At 51.5% G+C, this 21846-nt stretch overlaps 1 protein-coding gene across 2 annotated transcripts in view; it reads right to left on the minus strand.

Moving 5' to 3' along the window:
* Window positions 1-2544: 2544 nt before the first annotated feature.
* TRIM62 (tripartite motif containing 62) overlaps window positions 2545-21846 on the minus strand; it is a 28634-nt gene continuing 9332 nt past the window's right edge. The window contains exons 2-5 of one of the 2 annotated variants that reach the window (XM_063107064.1): window positions 17206-17320; window positions 12715-12971; window positions 11698-11813; window positions 2545-3095 (exon numbers count right to left, since the gene is read on the minus strand). In XM_063107064.1, the coding sequence (XP_062963134.1) occupies window positions 2545-3095; window positions 11698-11813; window positions 12715-12971; window positions 17206-17320 (1039 nt within the window). The remainder of the gene's footprint in view (window positions 3096-11697; window positions 11814-12714; window positions 12972-17205; window positions 17321-21846) is intronic. The other variant, XM_063107063.1, reaches the window with a different exon arrangement.

Below are 21846 nucleotides of genomic sequence, written 5' to 3' on the forward strand. Positions count from 1 at the left end.
CAGGGGTGGGATGGACCTCCTTCTACATAGCAGACCTGGGGTCCTTCCTGGCCTAGATGGTCTCATACAGGGCACAAGGAGGAAGATAGACTCCTTAGGGTCAGAGGCCTCCCAGAGATTCAGAAAACCCACACAGATCCAGGCAGGCTCCAGAAGGCAGCTGGAGGGAGAGGCAGAGCCTGCCTAAGTGCACTGCACTTTACAGCTTACCAAAAAATCATGTGAAGTCAGTGTTATTGTCTCCATTACCCATGTGGGAAAACCAAGGCCTGGACAGGTTAAGTCATTTTTCTAAAGTCACACAGTGATGGAGACTGGATTGACGCCCAGGTCTGTGGTTCCAGAGATCAGGCTCTTGCCACAGTCCCATGAGCTCCCCTCTGCCTGCTCCCAAGGCAACCACCACCTCTCCTCCAGCCAAAGACTGCTGGTCTTCCCTGGCTGATAAGTTTCTGGACAGGGTTGTGGTGTGAGTGTTGGCTTAGCACTTAGCTCTAATCCAAGCTCCATCACTTACCAGTTTTGGGCACAGGATGGTAGGCAAGTCATGTTCTCTCTCTGAACATTTTTTTTTTTCCTCCTCTGTGAAATGAGCATAATACTATTTACCCAGCAGTGTTGCTGTGTGGATTAGCCATGTTAATGTATGTGCACTGCCTGAGACAGAATAGGTGGGCCTTTTTGTTTGTCAAAATGAATGAACGGACCACTGACATCCTGTAACTTTAATACAAATTGATCATAACTCACAAAATGGGCAACACTTTAAATAAAAATACTGTTGGAGTGGCCCAGATTCTGGTAGTTGAAGGGGTGGGGTACAGCTGAAGACTCTTCTTGGCAGGGGAGGCCCCAGTGGGCAGCAGTTGTGAGTAGAAGCCCCCCGCGTTCAGCTATTCTGGCTCCTCTGGGATGGACATGTTCAGTGACCTCAAGTACAGAATCTAGGCCCCAGGACTAGAAAGAGAAGACAAGGCTGGGGAGACCTTTCGGCTCAGTCTTGCAGCCCCCTCCCTGGGTTAACACCTCTGGGCAGGGATAGAGCCACGGAGCAGGACACCTCAAGGCTCTGCTACTTCAAAGCCAAGGCCTAGAGGTGGACTCCAGTCTCTCCTGAGTTCTTCACAGTTGTATGCTGTGGCAAAAAATACAGATGGGCTTGCTCAGCATCCATTCTAACTTCCTTCTATCTTCCTTCTTTTTGTATGGCTGAAGCTGGAAAGATGAAAACTTCATTTCCCAGACTCCCTTGCAGCCAAGGTTCTGGATCTGACTTTTTTATCAAACTAAATACTTCCTAGAGATTTGGATTTGGGAACTGAGTTAGGTGGGAGAGAGGCAGGCCCCAGGACACCCCTTTGCAGGAATGGACGGTGGCAGGGGTAACGTAGTTCTGCAGTCAGCAGCTCTCTGATGCAGTGGCTTCCTGCAGATGGGAGCAGCTTTCCTGGTCACAATAGACATGATGAATCTAGTGGCTGGGAGCTGTTCGTGGACATTCAGCAAAGAGTCTGCTCCTCCAGCCCTTCCAATGATGTTGCAAGCCACCAGGGACCTCGTAATAAATCCTTGTCTAATTAAACCAGCTAAAGTGGCTCTTGTTTTCTGCAACAGGATCCTGAGATAGATGCCAAGTCTGATGAGGGGTCCCAGCCAACAGCCCCTCTCAGTGCTCAGGTACTAATTATAACACTGCTCCTGCAGCCTCCCTTCACCCTAGTGGGTCACAGAGGCCTGGCTGAAGAGGGCTGGCTGGACCCTTGTACAGAGTTGCTGGGGACCTCAATTATCCAATGATGCTTGCCCTGCAGGTGCTTTTAGACTAATAGGCTCCACGTCAACCCCAGGTGTGCCTTCATCCTTCCCTTAGGCCTGTGGGCAGGAAGGTGGTGGCATGATGACTGTAACATGTGGGCTCGGCTACTGGGTGCCTTTGACAGACCACAGCATTATCTCTGATCTGCAGATCAGTGGGAAAAGCAGGAACCACATAGTTCTTGGTATGTAGGTGGTGGGAGAGGATGGTTCTCAGATAATCCTAGGATCACCTACTGCCTGTGTCCACTGTGGGCTAGGGTCAAGGGTAAAATGGCCCATCACCAGCTTGGTTAGGGACAAGTCTTAGGCCATGGGGCATAAGAAGGTTCTGTGGATCTTTCAAGCTGCCAACTACTGGCCACACTGACACATCCTAAGTCCAGGGCAGCTGGGCAGGAGGGAGACATAGGGAAGTAGTCCCCTGCCCGAGAGGATGGGGATGAGGGTCGGGCAGGGGTAGCCCTGAGGAGAAGCCATGTCACATCCTTGGACCAAAGCTGCATCCCCATCAAGATCAGAGCTACAGAACATCAATGCTGGAAGAGAGTTTAGGAACCTTGGAGCACAACCTCCATCTTACAGACAGGGAAATGGAGGCTGAAGGGTAAGCAACTGGCCTGAGGTCTCAGAGTAGCCAAGGTGGACGGAGTCTGGGCCTCCAGTCTCCTGGGCAGGGCTCTTGCTCGTGCCAGTGGTTCCAGGAGGCTGTGGTCTCCCTTGGCCCGACTAGATGCGGACAGTGTTGATCCGCAGTGGCTGAACGTTCTTGCCATTGGCGTGGCTCTGGCCAGGGCTGAAGTAGGAGCAGAGCTTGCCGGGGAACTTCTCGCGGAAGGTATAGAGCCAGGACATGTCGTCGGCATTGTAGAAGATGAGCAAGCCCTGGTCGTAGTCCAGGAAGACACCCACCTTGTCGAGCCTGTCCCGGACATTGAGCCGCGTCCAGGGCTCCGTGCAGGCGCTGTACTGGTTGCCGTCGTGCATGACAATGCAGTAGAAGCCGCGGCTGGGCTGGATCTGGATGCTGCCCTTGCGGCTCGCAGCCTCATGTGCCAGCCCGATCACCCACTGGGTCTTCTCTGCCACCACCACCTCCCAGTAGTGGACACCGCTACTGAAGGCCTCGGAGCCCAGCACCGACACCTCCACATCAAAGCGCTTTGGCGAGTCCTGCAGTGGCTGTGGGTGCAGGTTGCCATAGGCCACGATGGTACAGTCATCGGACAGGATCAGGCGCTGGTGGGCAGTGCCTGGGTCCAGGGTCAGGGCGGCTGGCACTGTGGGGGGTGGAGAAGGAGAGAAGATGAGTGGGGAGAAGGCTGTGGACCCACTATGTGGTGCCTCCCTGCGGGCACATTCTGGTTGGTCTCCAGGAGGCCTGTGACCCAGAATACAAGCCTTCCCTCTCTGGGCCTCATCTTCCTCCCCTATCAAATGAAAGGGTGATGGCTAAGGAACTTTCAGATTTAAATGTGGCTGAGGGAGCAGGGGCTATGGCCTCTTGCTCTCTGCCAGATGCCTGGGGCAAGGCACATAGTGGGTGTTTCACTAATGTTTGCTCAATTAACCAGAATGAGGTCCAGAATTAATTTCAAAGCTGGGAGGGAGCTTAAAGATTATCCAGGTGCTCCTGCCCCCTAGGGGGTGATTTGGAAATGTGGGGGGGTGTTCGGGTTGTCTCAGTGATAGGCGGGATCCAGGGATGCTGAAGACCCTGAACAAAATGCACAGGACAGTCCTGCATGGGAGGTGCTGCCCCGCCCTTTCCCCCCATCCCCAGTGATTTTCAAATGTTCCACCAGACGTTCATGTGAATGAAAAATCTTTTTTTTGTAGTGAAATCAACTACAACCTAACTCCATTTTATGTATAAACATGAAATAAATTTTTGCAGTTTTAATATATGCTGAATATTCTGGAATGCCACTACCGTGTAAACTGAGGGAAGGGTGAATTGGTTTTGTTTGGAACCTCACTAAAAATTGTTCACTTTTTTTGAAAATACATCTCTAAGGGCAACACCACTGACCAATACAACCTACCTGTGTTGGACTGCATCTGAGGCAGAATGGTGTTTTACCTATGACGTGAGCACCTGACGACTTCATTATGTTTTCTAGTGTGGTTGTGAGTGAGCATCTACATATTGACAGGCCAAATATTTTATTGTAAATAATATCCTTCTATTTTTCTTTTATATTACAGTCAAAGTATATACATATATATACACACACACACCTGTTTTATGTATACATATAGAGACTTAAAATTGTGAAAGGGTTATATTATCTTGGATACATTACAAATCATTTATTATGAAAATTAGACAATGTGTCTGAAAAGTTTGAAACTCTTCCATTTGACAGATGGGGAAACTGAGGCCCGAGAGAAGACACGACTAATCTCAGAGCCAGGACTAATGAAGGCCATCTGCAATCTGGTCCCACCCTCTCTTCCTGCCCCCCTGTCACTCGTGACATCCACCCCAGTCCAGCCCAAAGCCTGTGCTCACACTGTCCCTCTGCCACCGCCTCTCTGATTGTTGCAATCACCCACACAGGGCTCATTTCAAAGTGCCCATCCTCTGGGAAGCCTTCCTGGTTGCCCAGCAGGTGTGCTCATTCCTTCCTCTGAAATCTCTTAACTTTCCTTGCGCCCCTCCACTGGCATGGGGTAGAGTCTTCTGTGCTCACCTCTCACTCCCATTTGTACCAGGAAGGCAAGGACTGTGTGCTGGCCAACCAGACTCTCCATTGTGCATACAGTGCCCAGCATAGGGCCTGGCATGGGGCAGGTTTCTGGAAAGGCTCACCAAATTATATTAACCCTGTTAGTGTTGGGTGGGTGTCACAGGCTGGATCACCTGGCTCTGGGCCGGTCACACTGGCTTAGCAGGTCTGGTTCTCAAACTCTCATGAACTCTTGTCAAGACCTCTGTTCACTCATTCCTCCCCAAGGGAGTGGATGACCAGCCAGAGGAGAAGGGGAACCTGGGATGGGCTCTCCTAAGCCTGGATGACCATGTCTAGGCCAGAGCAAGAGAGAGGGGAGGAAAAGTGAGAAGAAGGAATCCTGCCACCAGTTCTTCGGAGTGAAGGACTTGTCCATCCTGTTCTCTGGCTCTGTCCTTATCTGGTAGAGCAGGGATGTGATTACACTTGGCTGGAGTGTCACTTCCCACTTCGATCACCTCTGTTGGCTGTGTACATGCCCAGAAATAAAATGCCCCAGTGATGGTGACTGTCTCCAATAGGGAGTCACAGCCAGTCCCTGAATGGTGCTTCTGTTCACACACACTAGCAAAGCTGACCATCAGCCTACAGCAAGCTCCTTCCATGATCTCTGCCACGAGCAAATATAGTTTTGCATTCTACAGCTGCATGGAAACAATTAGCCCTGTGAGCACAGGGGTCAATGGAAATACAGTTCTCTACTCAGGGACATAAAGGAGGGGGAGCCATGAGAAGAAAGACATCGAGTCAGTGGAAAAACGTCTCATCTTGTAGTCGGACTGGCCACAGGCAGCTTGTCTGAACCAGAAGGCTCCTGCCACGTGGAATGTGGGGGATTCCCAAAGTGGGGCTGGGAGGTGGGAGGTGGAGGGGGTATGGGAGGGGTGTGTGGGGGGACGGGAAGAGCAAGGGCAGGAAGAACCACCCAATCAAGTACAGATGGGACCACCCCTGCTGGCAATGGGATGTGGGTCCCACTCAGGTGTCTACAGCAGAGGGGCAGAGCGGGCACAGTGCTAAGGTGTGAGCAGCAGCAGTTCTGAGGGCCAGGGGAAGCTGGGCCTTATACCCAAGGTGCCCAGGATGATTTAGGGGACCAGAAACAGGCAGGAACCCAGGCTTAGGGCAGAAGGACCAGGGGGTGGGGGGACTTGCAAGCAGGCATGAGCCTCAGCCTCTTAAGCTTCTGTAGGGCAACGTAAGCCACTTCCGGTGCCACTGATGGGTGCTCCAGGAGGCGGCCAAGTGAGCTCTCAGTGGATCTGAGACTGGGAGGACAGAGACGATTCTGCACATTGGAGGGAATCCTGACCCCACTGAGTGCCAGCTCTTGCAAGTGAACCTACGTTACTTGAAGCCCAGGGGACTGAATGAAGGCAGGGCCTCCCACCTTATCATCAATAGAGGGGCCTGTCTCCCCGGCCTCCTCCTCCAAACCTCTTTGAGGCCAGGGCTGGCAGGAGTAACAACCTTCAGATCCAAGAGTGACCCAGAAGGGGGCACGGCAATGCCTTTCCCTCTTCTGAGAAGCCAGTCCCTACATAGGAGTCCCTCCCTCCATCCTTCCTCCTCAGGAGAGGTGACATCCCAACGAGACATCCCCTGGGGCTCTCTATTTTACAGGTCAGAGCTCATTTCTAGGTCCCGGCACACTGAGTTTTATAAAAACAAAAGCCAGGCACTGAGGCAGCCCTTCTGGTCTCCAGCTGTTTTCTCTGTCCATTCAAGCTTCTCTGAGACCTCAAGGTCAAAGGCATTGAGGAAGGATCAAGGACTGGGGAGGCCCCGGGAGGTGTTTCCCCCCCACCGCTACCACACTCAGCAGTGAGCGGCCCAAGCAGCTGAGAAACCCCTCCTGGGCACAGCCCAGCACCACTGCTTGGCAGCGAGTGGCTTGTGTTTCTTTGTTCTCAAGGACAGTGGCTTTAAGCCTGAAGAGGCCCGACAGAACAGGAAATGCTGTCGGCTCTTTCTTCGGGCCAGGCCTTTAAAAAATCTTGTCCCTCAGGCCTCCCACCTACTCAGGTTTCAGCTGCACAGGGCAGGTGTTGGCAGAACATTTTCACACCCACTAGCTCCTGGGAAAACTGTGGCGAGTCCCAGGGGCACAGACCATTGTACCCAGTTTTCCGAAGAGGAAACTGAGGCTCCAAGGAGATTTCTTTGAGTAAAGCTCAGGTTCCCCTTGGGTCAGAAGCAGAGTTTGAACCTGAGCTGAGGACTTTTCCCATCATGTTCTTTCCATCATGTGGCCCCAGAAAGCCTGTTCAGCAAGACCGAGGAACCATCTGATGACTCACGATAATAATAACAAACAGGAATCAAGTACTTACTAAGTTATAGGATTATCACAGATAAATAATTTAATTCTCACACCTGCCCTGGGAGATAAGTGCAACTATCCCTATTGTATAAATGAGGAAACTGAGGCTTGGGGGGGATGCTTTGTCCTGGGTCACACAGCTAGTGAATGTGTTGGGACTCAAAATCACTGGATTCAGGTAAAAAGGGGGAGGGGAGAGAGCAGCCTGGGAGGGGGAGGTGCAGGAGCGAGGGGAGCAGTGTCTGGTGTCCTTGGGACAATGGGCTGCTTGGCCTGGTGGAGGAGGGCTTGTGCCTGGGAGCCGGGGCAATTAGGCCAGGCAGGTAGAAAGGGCTTTCTAATGTTTGGCTGGGTTGGGGTTGGGGGTGGGGGTGCTAGAGAGTGGAAGTTCCAGAGCAGGAGAGTGACAGGTGCTAGATGGGGTTCTCAGGTGACCAATAGGAAGCCTGAGCTGGAGGGGAGGGGCAGGCTGGAAACTGCTAGAATCCATGGGCTGGGTCCCTGGGGGGCACCCCTCCCAGCTGGACATAAAGGGCTTTGGTTCTGGCAGAGGAGCCAGAGTGACTCCACAGGCCCCACAGACAAAGGAAGAGGCCCAGCCAACAAGGTCACTGTTCTCTGAACTCCCCAGGGGCCTCTGCTCTCTGCAGGATGTTTGGGGCACACACTACTGCTCCCTCAGCCCCTCTCCTGTAAGCAGCTTTCTCTGGGGCAGTGGTTCTTAACTGGGACAATTTTGCTCCCCAGGGGACATGTGGCAATGTCTGGAGACTTTTTTGATTGTTACAACTGAGGAGGGTGGTGGCTACTAGCACCTAGTAGACAGAGGCCAGGGCTGCTGCTAAACATCCTACAATGCACAGGACAGTGCTCTACAATAAGGAATTATTGAGCCTCAAATGTCAAGGTGCTGAGGTGGAGAAACCCCGCTCAGGGCCATCAGCAAATTCTCATGTCCATTTGTTCACTTGTGAGGGAGTTGAGAAGGGGACACTAGCATCCCTATTTTACAGAGGAGGAAACTGAGGCTCAGAGGAGGAAGTGACTTGTTCAAGGCTCTGCAGCAAGTTCCTTCATTCAACAAATATTTATTAAGCATTGACTTTATGCTCGGCACTATTCTAGTAGCAGAACTGGCACTAGGACTCATTCATTTCCTCATTCATCCATCAACAACTATTGACTCTGCTGGCTGCTGGGGATACATAGTGATGGCCTCTGACCCTCAGAGTTCACAGTCTAGTGAGAGAGATGGCCACACAGACAATGACAAAGCAGTGAGACCAGGAAAGCCCAAGGCTACCTGGAGAAATCCAGGAAGGCTTCCCAGAAGAGGTATTTATAAACTAAGACACGAGGGAGAGCAGGAATCAGTCATCAAAGATTGAGGATTGCGTAGAGGGTTCCAGGCAAAGGAAACAGCATATGTGACAGTGTGGAGGAGGGACGATATCACTTATTTGAGACCTGAAGATGGTTCTGTGTAGCTGAATATGACATGGAGAGGAGAATGAGAAGTTGGCAGGGCCCAGATCTTGTAGGGCCTTGAATGCCAGACTGAGGTGCCTGGACTGCCCCTGGACTGAGCTGTGACAGGGATGGAGCAGGTGGTAGCCGAGGCAAAGACAATTCCCCAGACCATGTGATGGAGAGGCTCCCCTGGGTCAGTGGCTGGGGAGGACAGAAGAGCCTTGGATGTGCTTCTTGCCTCCTTGAGTTTTGCTGCTTCACCCATATGCAGCCCTTACCCTGCTGGGTCCCAGTGTGGAAGTCCCTCCAAGGCTAGGAACACAGAGACCCCCACCCCAGGAGGACAGCCCAGAGCCACCACCCAGTCTGCTGGAAAATGGGCCCTTCCCCTAGCTATTACCTGCTGTGTCAACGAGAGCCCAGAACCAGATTTAAGAGAACTAGGAGGCGTCCCTTCACTTCTATGAAATCAGCAACATATCAAATGAGGCCTTTGGTCACCTATAGGGAGGCCCCAGCTCTGTGGTCCAGCAGTGATAGTCCTAGCCCCTCTCCATCCCTCCAAAAGGCCCAATCATCAACATCCTGGGGTCATCTAAGCCCCTGCCCTCCCCCAGTGCCTTTGCCCCTGCAGTTCTCAGCACTGGGGCTTGTCTGGATCCTTCAGTCTTCAGCCCTCAGTTCAAGCCATCGTCTGCTCTGTGCTTCCCCGGGCCCCGCCCCTGTCCACCTCTCTGTGCTCCCCTGGCACCATGTAAGTCCCTCATCACAGCCCTTGTTCTGCTGGACTGTCAGGGTCTGGTTGCTAGTCTGTTTCCTGAAAGTGCCTTGAGGGACTTTTAAGGTTTGCAGAGTGAAAGAATGAATCAGACAGGTGGAAAGAACTCAGACTCCCATGTGACCTTAGGAAGTCAGTCAGCCTCTCTGAGCCTAAGTCTCCCTGGTTGCCTTCCTGTGCGTATGAGGCCAGAAAATGGCCGGTTATCTTAATAGGTAAGGACACAGGTTCTGGGGTCTGAAATGGGGGTTTAAATCCCAGCTGTACCATTTACAGGTTGTGACCATGGACAAGTTCCTAACAGCTCTGTGCCTCAGTTTCTTCAACTGAAAAATGAGGATAGTAATACAGCCTACCTCTTAGGGAGAATTCCCTTCTACATCCATGTCTCTCCTCCGAAGGACCTCATGCCTGACTCAGGAACACACAAGGTTCCCTGCTGCCAGTAGGCTTGAACCTGCCCTTGTGGGCAGCGTGATTTTGGGAAGGCACTGATCTCCCATTTCGGGCTCTGCTAACTCTACCAGAAACCTGTTTCAGACCTTCTCCTCTCTCTGCAAACCTCCCATCACCTACTCCCCATCCCAGCTGATGACCTCGCTTCCTACCTCACTGCAAAGGTGAAGCCATCAGACGAGAATTCCCATGAGCTCCTAGCACCGCCCCATCTACCTCGGTGCCCATTTATCCCACCTTCTCTCAGTTCTCGGGGGCAAACTGTCTGGCCTCAGCTGTGCGGTGACTCCCACTTGTGGGTGGCAGTCCAGGCCCTCACTCCCGCAGCTCTCTCCCCCGCTTCATCCTCAATTCTGCCCCTTCTACTGGATCTTTCCCATTATCCCACAACTAGGCTGGACTTCTGTCTTAGAAAAACAGCCACTGCTACATTCTCACTCCTTCAAGTAAAACTCCTTGACAGCATTGTCTCCACCTGCCTGTCTCCACTTCTCTCCTCGATGGGCTCCAATCAGGCTTCTACCCCTATCACAGCTCCACCGAAACAGCTCTTATCAAGGTCACCAGTGCCCTTCATGTTGCTGAACCTGGAGAATCATCCGCTCTGGGTCCTCCCACGTGTGGCTCGGCAGCCTTCGCCACAATTAATCACGCTCTCCTTCTGGAAACGCTTCCTCCGCTTGGCTTCCAGCACACACCCAGGTCACCCTCTACTTCTCTGACTGCTTTTTCTCAGTCTCCTTGGCTGGGCACCTCTCCTGTCCCTGACTTCTAGGAGTGCCCCATGGCTCCAAATGTTCGGGTGGTCCTCTTTCTTTTCTGTCTAGCCTTGCTTCCTAGGTGATCTCATCCAGGCTCAGGAAATACTCTCCACATGCTGACACTGGCCCTGACCTTTCTTCTGTACTGCAGACTTATAATTCCAACTGTCTTCAACATCAGCACTGAGATAGCTGATCAGCATCGCAAACCTCACATGCTTACAATCCGTCCCTGCCAAAATCCTTGGAGTCTTCCTGGTCTTCTTTCTCTCACACCTGAGATCCAACCCATTAGCCAATCCTGCTGGCTCTCTCTTCAAAATATATCCTAAATCTGACCCCTTGTCTCCACCTCTACCACCACTCCCTGCTCCAAGCCACACTCACCTCTCGCCTAGATTATGCGGTAGTAGTCTCCTCTCCAGTTTCCCTGCCTCCACCTTCAGTCTATTCTCAACCCCTCAGCCAGAGGGATGTTTTAAAAACTTAAGCCAGGCATGTCACTTCACTTCCCCAAGCTCTCCAATGGCTCCCGTCTCAACATAAGATCCAAAGTGCTCACACTGGCTTCTAGGCCCCCATGGTTTGGCCACTGCTCCCTCCCTGACTCCTCATCTCCACCTCCTTCTCACTCATTCCAGTCCAGCCACACTGGCCTCCTTACTGTTCCCTAAATGTGTCAGACATGCTTCTACCTCAGGGCCTTTGCACCTGCTGTTCCAATGCCAAGAACACCCTTCCCTCAGACACCTACGTGGCTCACTCTCCTTCCTTCAGGTCTTGACTCTAAAGTGCCTCCTTCTCAGTGAGGTCTTCTTACTGGATCCCTTATCTAAAACCTCTGTCCTACCTTAACTTCCTACAGCTCCCTTCCTGTTTCTTTATCACTGTTTAATACGCAATATATTTTACTTATTTGCTTTTGTGTACTTTCTCTCTCACACCCTAGGATGTAAGATCCATGAAGGCAGTGATTTTTGCCTGTTTTGCTCACTGCTGTATCTCTAGCACCTAGAGCAGTGCCTGGTGTGAGGCAGGTACTTGATATATACTGTATGCATAGAAAGAGTCAATGAAGTGCCCTCAGTCACTTCATCTGGAGAATGCATATACTAATGGAACCTACCTCATGGGGTTTTATGAACTTTCACTGAACTGAGTGATTGTGTGAGTGCCCAGTACAGGCCCTGGAACACAGTAGGTGTTCAGCAAGGCACTCTGCTCATTACCCTGCCCTGCACTGTGCTGTGTTTAGGGCAGGAGGCTGGGCTGGGCTGGGACATGTTCCACCTAGCTCTGGCCCAAGATAGTCCATGCCTCTTCCTGGGCCCTCTCAGGAAGTGGCAGGCAGGGCCTTACCTGGGTGGATGTCCTGGAAGAGGGACTTCCAGATGGTGTACTGCAGGGGCCCCGTGTACTTGGAGGTTGGGAAGTCTTCGTATGTCAGGTTGGTCTCATGGATTTTCCCCTTGAGCCTGGAAAGAGAGCAGGAGAGAAGGCTGCACCAGGGCCTGGATTCCTGACCCAACGCTGGGGCCCTGCAGTCATCTTCAGGGCAGCTGACATAGAGTGAGGTCATGAGTGAGAAGTCTGTGGGACTCAGATTCAAGTGCCTGCTTGTACCACTTCCAACCTCTCTGGCTATTACTCCCAGTTTTCTCATCTTTAAAATGGGTACTATGGTAGTACCTCCCTTCTAAACTTGTGAGGATTATATGTCATAATGCATATAAAATGCTTAGCACACTGCTTGGCTCATAGTCAACACCAAATTCATAATGTTAGTGATCAGTGTTAATCACCAGCAAACCAATAATTAAGTGTCATTATTATTAAGGGTGGCTTTGGGACCGGAGACCTGGGCTTGAATCCTGGCTCCACCACTTACTAGATGAAGGGCCTTGGCCAATTGACCCAGCTTCTCTGAGCCTCAGTTTCTGTATGTATGAAATGGAGATGACAGTCGTAACTACCTCCAAGAGGACTGGAAGGGTTATTGCAATATAAAGCCCTTATATAATAATATGTAATATCAACATTATTATAAAAAATATAATCTGTAATGTAAATAACAGACAATACATTTCTAATATAAGCAACATAATATTATAATACAATATACTATATAATTATATATATTATTAAATATTAATTACAGAGAATATATACGCAGTATATTATATATATATATAAAATAATATAGATCATAAAGCCTTTAGCTTAGGCTCTGGCACACAGCAAACATCCATAAATGACTGATGAAGATTTGAATGAATGAATTCTCTGCTAAAGACCCCATCTGCCTCCACTCCCACCAACCTCAGGGGTCAGGGAGGGGATGCCCACCTGGGGGAGGCCCCAGCAGGTGGCACTTACCGCTCAGACAGTGAGGCCACCCCGGCCAGGAAGGTGTGGCGGTCAGTTTCGGCCAGCCGCTCCTGCAGGATCTGGGCCCCCTCCTGCACTTTGCGCAGCTGCTGGCTGTAGCGCTGGACTTTCTGCTCAATGTCAGTCAGTGTGCGGGCCGTGTCCGCCTCCAGCTCCTCCAGCATGGCCTTCTGCCGCTCACGCAGCAGCCGGTGTAGCCGCTCGAAGACCTCACCGATGGTGGTCCGCAGGCTTTTGGTAGAGGACTGTGGGGGACAGTCGTCAGGGTTAGGGCAGGGGGAGTGGATGGCGTGATCCTGAGTGAGACGAGGAAACCAAGACCCTTGCCCCGCAGAGAGGAAAGGGTGGGAAAGGGCACACTTGGTGGGGGGAAAGGCACATGCATAGTGGCATGAAAGGACCAGCATGGCCAAGGACAGCAAACAGTTCTATGTGGCCCACTAGGAAACTAATAAATGGTTCAGGTGAGACAATGAGGCTTGAACTAGAGGAGGAGCCAAGATGATGGCTAATGTCCCTTGGGAGTTGGGGGGATGGGGAAGCTGGAGGGAAGGGGAGGGGGACGGGAGAAGACGCCGAGTTCAGTCTGGGCCACAGTGACATTTTTAGTTTCAAAGAAATCACTCATGGGGCTCATTCATGGGGCTCAACAGAAGAGGATGAGGAGATCACAGATGTCAAAGAGCTTTATAAACTGCAACATGCTGGGCAAAGCTTGGTGGTCATCCACCTGTCCTGCCACCCCTAAGACCATCTGGCTGAGGAACAAGACCTGGAGTTCAGAGCCATTATCATATGAGCTAAGCATGGACATGTGGTTCTCTCTGCCCTCACTGTCACTGCGAGGCCCAGGAGGGGGTGGAGTATTGAAGGACACAGGCTTTGGTGCCCAACAGCCCGGGTAAGAATCCTAGCTCTGGGCCTCTAGCTGTGGCAACCTCAGGTGCACAAGATCTATAAACCTTAGTTAGTTTGTTAGTTTGTTTAATCTGTGAAAGGGGTAACAAAAGCTACCTATCAGGGTTGCAGTGAAGATGAAATCAGGGGATGTTCATAAAATGTGTGACAATCTGAGGCGCAGAGAAAGAGCCTGGTTATTGAAAAGAGATCGATTCTAACGGTCACGTCCTGGAAGTGCTCACTGAGAGATGGCTTCTGAGCTGGGGCCTGAAGGACAGGCAGGATGTCAGCTGGGTGGGGGACCAGGGAGAGCAAAGCGCGTGACGAGTCAGGACGCCCCGGGCTGCAGCAGCATGTGTGGCCTGCCTCTGCAGTTTTACTTTGTGGGATTCTGGCTGCAAGTTCATAGAGTCAGAGACCCCTCTGTGTTCAGTGCTCAGGGCTCTGTGGGAGGCTCGACAAAGGCTCAATTAGGGCCTCTTCCCTCCCTCTTGCAGCAGGAAGAACTGCTGGCAGCAGGCCAGCCTCCCTGCGCATGCCCACCCAGAACGCCAGGCACACAAAGAGGGGGCAGAGGAGAGAATGGAGAGGAGTGGCCAGGCTGCTGTGGCCTCCCTGAGCCCCCCCACTCAGGGAGGGCTGAGGGCTACTGATGGGGAAGAAGGGGTCTGTCCTCCCTGCAGCACCTGGAGCTGCTCTCCAAAGGCCCCCACATCCCACAGCCACCCCTTGGATCCTCCTAGACTACTCTGCAGCAGTGTCTGGCCCACTCACCACCCTCTGCTGATGGAAAGTTCTGGTGTGCCTCCCATCTCCATGGCTGCTCCCTCTCTGCCACCACGTTCCTCGAGGCTCATCCAGGCCACCTCCTTCCACTCTCACCCTACGTGCTCTCCTCCTCGTGAACCCCATTGCTTTGAGGATGGCTCCCAAATCCATACTGATGGCCTTGCATGTCTCCTGAGCATCATATCTATTTTCCCAACTGTCGCCCCAACATGTCCCCCTGTGGTCCCACGGGTCTCTCCAACCTACTTGATCCACAAGTCAACTCCTGTCTTTGCCAACAGTCTCACTGCTGGAGTGATCATTCTGAAGTGCAGACTGGCTCACAGCCGACCTTGTGTTTAGGAACCTTCCTCAGCTCCTTGGTGACCAGTAAACTGCTAAATTCCTTAGCTTGGCACTCAAGGCTCTTTTCAGTTTGATCCTAACTTACCTCCCTGGCACCACTGTATTGCAATTCCACCTGCCTGGAACGACCCCCACCCAAACCCTTTATTCAACTGGCAAACTCCTACTCATCCTATAAGACCTAGCTTGAAAGCTACTGCCTCTGAGACACCTTCTCTAACCTTTTCAGGCAGTTAGGTGTTCCCGGAGCCTTTTGTAAACACTTTGAACACACTGTCCCACATTCTCTGTCTCCCTGGCTAGTGGACGAACCCCTCCTGGGAAGGAATGACATCTTCCTCAGCCCTGTACCCCATGCCCATCCCAGGGCCTGACACAAGGCTGGAAGTCAGGAGCTGCTTGAGTGGTGAAGGAGGAGAGGAGGAAAGAAAGGGTCCTGCTCAAGATGGCTCCATAGAGCTGAGCACAGATTTCACCTTCTTCCAAGGCTGGGGGTCCGGTGTCCCCAGGACAAGAGAGGATGGGTAGGGAAAGAGGGGGAGGCAGGGAGAGGGAGATGAGAAGTGAAACATCAGAGTGACAGCTACCCTGGCATCCCTGAGCGTGACCCCAGTGGGTCCTCCCAACCTACCCAGTTTGCTGACCACAGAGCCATAAATCTGGCTGAGGACATCCAGCATGAGGCTGGAATATGCACCCAGCTCTGACAGAACTGCACAGTAAGCTCCCAACTTGCCACGTACTAGCTGTGGAGCCGCAGGCTGGTCCCTCAACCTTTCCATGCCTCAGTTTCCTCACTGATAAAATTGGGACAACAACCGTTTCTATCCCCAAAGGTATTTTTTTTCCTTTCACTCATTTGTTCTACAACTAGTTATTGTGTGCCAGACACTGTGCTAGGTTTGTGGGAGTCCTGCTGTTGTAGAGGTGACATTCTGTGGGGTTCAGTGAGATGATGAAGTGAAAACACAATTCTCAGCAGAGAGGAAGGGTCAACTTACTGGGGTGCCCCATTTACTCAAGTTCTTTCTAGGGCAGAGCCACCCCTTCCCCAGTCCCCTTCCTTCGGTGCTGTGGCTGGGAAAGCAGCCTTCACCCCAGCCCACCACATCTCTCAGAACACCGTGGCGCCTGGGGGAGCTGGGGCCCTTTCAGAAAAACACTCTGCCAAGAATGCATCACCCTGTCAGGCCAACCAAGGAAAACTTTGGGCCTAAGGAGAGAGATCAGACAGGCCCTCGGGCTGGGCCACTGGAGGGTCAGGCGCCTCAGGAAAGCTGAGTCAGGCACCAGGTGAAATATGACCTCCAAAGCATCCATAGGCATTTCTTGTATAAACACCCCAGTCCAGACAGGAAGTGGAGCTGGGGGAACTGGAGGGGGAGGTGGCCCCACAGGACCCCCCAGAGGCAGACAGATGGACAGGAAAATGGGGGAGGAAGAGGTCAGTGCAGAAAAACAACGGGGGTGTGGGAGGGGGTGGTGGTGGAGAGAAGACACAGCCCATAACATTCCCTTTTCATCCAGGCAGAGGCTTCCACTTGCCTCTTATAACCTGAGAGGGACAGAATCATCGGACAGACGGTGAAACTGAGGCTGTGGGAAGCAATTAAGCCAGAGTCCTGCGACTGGTTCTCATCTACTGCCCGCTGAGGGTCTTGCCCAGAGGCACTCTGGAATGTTCTCTGAAGAAATGTTTGTCATGACCTTCTGAGACCCCACAGCGGGTTGGTGGCCAAGCTGGGACACAGATCTGGGTTTCCAATGGCCTCTCAGGCCCCAGGATGACCTCCGGCAGCCCTGAGCATTCCTAAGGCTCTGCTTGAGCGGCTCCGGCAGCAGCAGCCCTGCTAGGCGTGGAGGCAGCCCCAAATCACCCTGGATTTCCCCGGACACGGCCCCACTGCACAGATGGGAAGATAGGGGCTCAGAAGAGTATGTAGCTTACCCAAAGCCACACAGTTAGTTGCCGAACAGAACCCAGGTCCCTCCTCTAAGATCAGGGAATGAAGGCCTTGTCTTTCCTTTTTTCCCCCAAACCATTATAGCCAGAGACTGCAGGGTTTGGCCCTACTTTTCAGAGTCTATATCCCTATGGCCTGAGCTCAAAAGGGGAGATGATACCAGGGCTGAGCCACAACCATCAGGAGGACATGCTCAGGGTCGGCTCCTCTGGCAATACGGGGAGAGAAAAAAGAGAGCGGATACATTTTGCCAGCCATTCAGGAAACGGGGGGTTTCTGGAGGGTCCCTGGTCCCACCCCAACTTCCACCCAAAGTGGGAAGAGAGAAATGGCCCCATCCTCAATCTGGGTACCAGCCCTAACCCTTGCCCTCAGTCACCGTGGAGTGGGCCCCGCCCCATTTACCGACACGGAAGCCCCGCCCCTTCCAGTCGGCCCCGCCCCCAAAGCCCTCCCCCACCTTCCCCGGGGCCGGGCTCACCTTGGTCTCCGCCAGCTGTCGCTTGAGCAGCTGCAGCGCCTCGGTGTGCTCCCGCTCGCTGTCCTGAAGGGCCTGGAGCTGCTCCTTCAGTTCCCTCTGAAACACACATGGGGCCGGGATGCGGGCGCGGGCCGGCCTGACAGCTGCCGGGACTTATCTTGGCCGCGTCCCCCATCCCCAACACCCATGTCTTGTAGAGCCTGTCTCCTAAGTATTTCCTGAGTCCGTCCCAGTTTTCACCTGGATTTTTGCAACAGCCGTCTCTGGCCATTCCAGGAGCTTCTGGTGTCCACACACACACTCCGCACACCCCGCCCCGTTGGCAGCTGGCTGCCTGCTGGGAATCCTCTGGTAAGAACCGAGGCTGTACACAGTCCGTCGCTGCAGACTGACCGCCAACATTCTCTGAGCGCGCACAACGGGCTAGGTACAAGTTCTTAGCCCTTTGCTTGTACAGTCAAGCGTCCCTCATCCAAAAATCCTAAATCCGAAATTCTCCAATATCTTAAAATTTTTGAGGGCTGACATGAAGCCACAAGTGAAAAATTCCACACCTGATCTCATGTTATGGGTCATGTGTTTCATGTACAAAGTTATTTAAAATATTGTATAAATTACCTTCAGGCTCTGTGTGAAATGCATATGAAACATAAATGATTTTAGTGCTTAGACTTGTGTCCTATCTCCAATATGTCTCAGGCTGTATATGAAAATATTCCAAAATCTGAAAAAATACAAAATCCACACTTCTGGTCCCAAGCATTCTGGATAAGGAATACTCAACCTGTATTAATTCATTTGAGCCTCTCAGTAACCCTAAGGAAAGCACTATTCTTATCCCCATTTTCTGATAGAAAGAAAGGTACAGAGAGGTCAAGAAACTAGCCCCAAAGCATACAGCTAATCCTGTAAGGATAAAGCCAGAATCGGAACCCAGGCAGTCTGGTTCTGGAGAACATGATCTTGATGCCACGTGACACATTTTGTACAAAGACGACATCCATGATGAACAACAAAAAATCACGATAGACAAGATAACAAGATTTTAAATAAAAACAAGATCAGAAATACCGAGTTTTCCTTTGCCTCAGGTTCCAGTATGGCTCAGGAGGGCATTGCTAGTGATCTTGTCCTTGTTTAAAATTTTGATATTTTGTTCATCATTAAGAAATATTGCATTAAATATTATTCATCTCGATTAGTGTGTTTTTTGGCACCAGTCTCTATCATGCACCTCCCTCACCTCACTCTAATCCCACCTCTGTCTCCACTACCGTCCCCCCTCACTCCCATCCAGCCAAAGTGGCCTTATTTACTGTCCCTCTATCATCCTGAGCTTGTTCCAACCAAAGGACTTCGCAATTGCTATTTCCTCTGGCTGGTGTTCTCCACTCTCAGATTTTCTCATGGTTATTCTTTAGTATTATTAATTTATCAACTCAGGTGCCGCCTCCTCAAAGGGCCCTGCGGGACCTCCAATGACAGTGGCACCTCCTTATACCCTCTACCACACATCCTGCTTCAGGGTCTTCATAGCACCTTCAGCTATCTGAAATGCCCTTACTCGTTTATTGCATGTTTATTGCTTGTTTCCCTCACTAGAATGTGAATTTCATAAGGTAGGAATCTTGTCTGACTTGTTCACAGCTGTATCTCCAGTGCTTAGAACAATGCCTCACATGCGGCAGGGCCTCTGTAATTATTTGCCAAATGAATGAATTGGGTGTGGAGGTGGGTGCTGCCCACCACAGGGTCCAGCTGTCTGCACTCATCAGAAATCATGTCCACTGTATCACAACTAGTCGTTCTATCTGCCTCTCTTTCCTCTCCATAGTAGACCATGAATCCTCCGGGGCAGACCCTTTCTGCTCCTTCTCTGTATGTCCTGCACCCAGCAATGGCCTGGCACTGAGACGGAGCTCAAGGAAGTTTGCTGTGTGAATGACTTTCCACAGAAACAGCCTCTGAGCAGGGCCTGGGTCTCCCAGTCAGCCTGGGCTGTGTGCCAGGGAGGCTGACTTATCTGTTCATGTTCACCTCCCTCCCGTTCATTCATCTTGTCAGAGCAGGGAGGATCCTCGCAAAACATCTAGTTTAACTAATTTTCCAGACTAGGTAGCAACATGGAAAAATGATGCTTAGCATGATGATGACATGCTAAGGGAAGAATGCAGAAAACAAAATTATCTTTGCTTACTATCGCTTATTCATTCAACAAATATTTATTGAGCAACTACTATGGACCAGGCACTGTTGACATACTGGGGATACAGCAAAGAACAAGACAGACACAGTCCCTGCCCACGGGGATCTTCCAGTCTAGAAGGGAAGACAGACTAAGGAAAATAATAAAGGAGTGAAATAATTACAAATGCGCTCTAGAGAAAATAAAGCAGTGTGGGATAGGAGGCGACTTTAGATAGGGTGGTCAGGGAAAGCTTCTCTGAAGAGGTAACAGTAGAGATGACAGCTGAAGGATGAGAAGAAAGCAGCCATGAAACCAGGGTAAGACAGAAAATGGGAACAGTCCGTTTTGTGAGAGTAGAGTTTGTACTAATAATGGTTGGGACTCTGGCAGCCATCCAAGGCCATGAGGCAACTGTAAACAAAGATAAAAGTCAAGCTGAAGCCAAAAGAGTAGAAGGAAGGAGCCTTAGAAGGAAGTAGAAGGAAGAGGGTCCCTGATGACTGTGTGGCAGCCACACCATCACTCAACTCAGTGATGTGCTGGATCTCTGAGAAAAAAGAAAAAAAAATCCTCGGTAGTGTTTGCCAACTTCCAGAGTGTAAATGCTCCCACCAAAGCAATTTCAAGCTATCAAGGTCAGGTCACCATATGGAATTGGGGAGAGATGTGCACAATCAGCTCTCAGGAGCCAGTGCAGCCAGCTCCAGCACACCACTGCCTGCAGTCCTTTCCTACAGGCTTGTTTTACAGGAGAGAGAAATCCGCCCCCACCTAATTTCAGCTATTTCAGTCAGGTCTCTATTACTAACAGCTGAAAGTCATTCCTGATAGAGTCATGTGCTTCTGAGTTGCCTAAGAGTGCAGAATGACCGCTCCTCAGGCCCTCCCTGACTGCCTTGGGCCCATCCAGCCTGGGACACAGTCTGGCTGACATGCAGATAGAGGTGTGAGGAGATGGGCTGAGTGCTACAATTCTCCTCCTTGGTGGTCCCTGGGGGTCCGTGTAAGACCCTGCCACCCAGGCAGCTCTTCAGCGTTCCTGCGAAGCTGCCCTGGAGGCTGCGTTCCTCACATTGCTTAGGGCACCCGAGGCACTTGACAAATTCCTCTCTATTTTGGAGTCGGGAACAAGGAAGGCTGGCCTGCCTCATTCCTCCTGGGTCCTGGGAGCAACAGAGCACTCAGTCACCCACTCCACAAACCCGTGTTGAGGCTTCCTTGGATCCCACGTGGTGCTGTGTCAGGAATGATGGAGGGATGAGGGACAAGTTCCAACCCACGGTGCCGCGAGTGTGCCTGAGCTGGGGACGCAGACAAGGACATAGACACTTAACATCACAGCAAATGCTGGGATAGTGTGAAGGGACCCCAAACCTGCTCCTCTACCCATGTTCCCGATCTCAGTGGAGGGCACCCCCTCGCTGGCATCCAAGCCAGAAAACTGGCCATATCCTTGACACCTACCACCCCCAAACCAATCCAACCACTCATCAGGTTTGCTCTGGAATTTGTTCTCTCCTCTCTACACCCCTGCCCCTGGTTCAGTTTTCATCGCTTCTTTTCGGACCGTGGCGCCAGGCTCCTCCCTGCCTCTGCCCTCTCCCCACTGCTCTGAGTGTCCATACCGCAGCTGCAGTGATGGTTCTAAAGGACAGATCTGTAAATACTTCTCCCCCACCCGTGCTCCTTTGCTGGATTTCCATGTTGTCTGGGAAGAAGGGCACAAAGCCATAAGGTGGCATTCAAGGCCCTTCCTTTCCAGTCTTATCTCTTGGTCCAGATCTGCTTTGTCCAATACAGTAGCCACTAGCCACATGTAGATATTTAAGTGGCAACTAATTAAAATGAAATAAAATTGAAAATTCAGTTCCTTGGTTGCACTGGCCATATTTCAAGTGCTTAATGGCCACATACGACTAGGGGCTACTGTATCAGACGCTGCCCACGCAGAACTTTCCATTATCCCAGAAAGTTCTATCAGACAGCGCTGCTCTGGACACACTAAGCATCTTGCAGCGCCCTCCTCCAGGTCTTTGCATGTGCTGTGCTCACTGTCTGGAATGTTCACCCACATGTTTTTCTCCACTTCTTGGACTCATACTCATCTCCTAAGACCCATACCAAATGTCACCTCCATTGAAAATTCACATCCCAAACTCCCCACACTGTCATCAGACACTCCTCCATGTGCACAGTGCTCCACCCTTGCACCCTGATGGCACATGCTGCATTTTAATAGCCAGGTTACCTATCAATACCCCCTCAAGATTGTGGGCTCTTGAGGGCAGGGACCGTGCCAGAGAGACTGTCACACTCTCAGTATCTAGGACAGGAATGGGCACAGACCAGCCTCCATAAGAGTTTGCAGAATGAACCTGCACAGGGAAGAGGCTGGGCTGGGTCAGAGCTCACCTCTGAAAGGGTGGGGGGGAGAGAGGGCCCCAGGCAGGGAG

This window comes from Cynocephalus volans, chromosome 8 (genome assembly GCF_027409185.1).
Source record: "Cynocephalus volans isolate mCynVol1 chromosome 8, mCynVol1.pri, whole genome shotgun sequence".
NCBI lineage: Eukaryota > Metazoa > Chordata > Mammalia > Dermoptera > Cynocephalidae > Cynocephalus > Cynocephalus volans.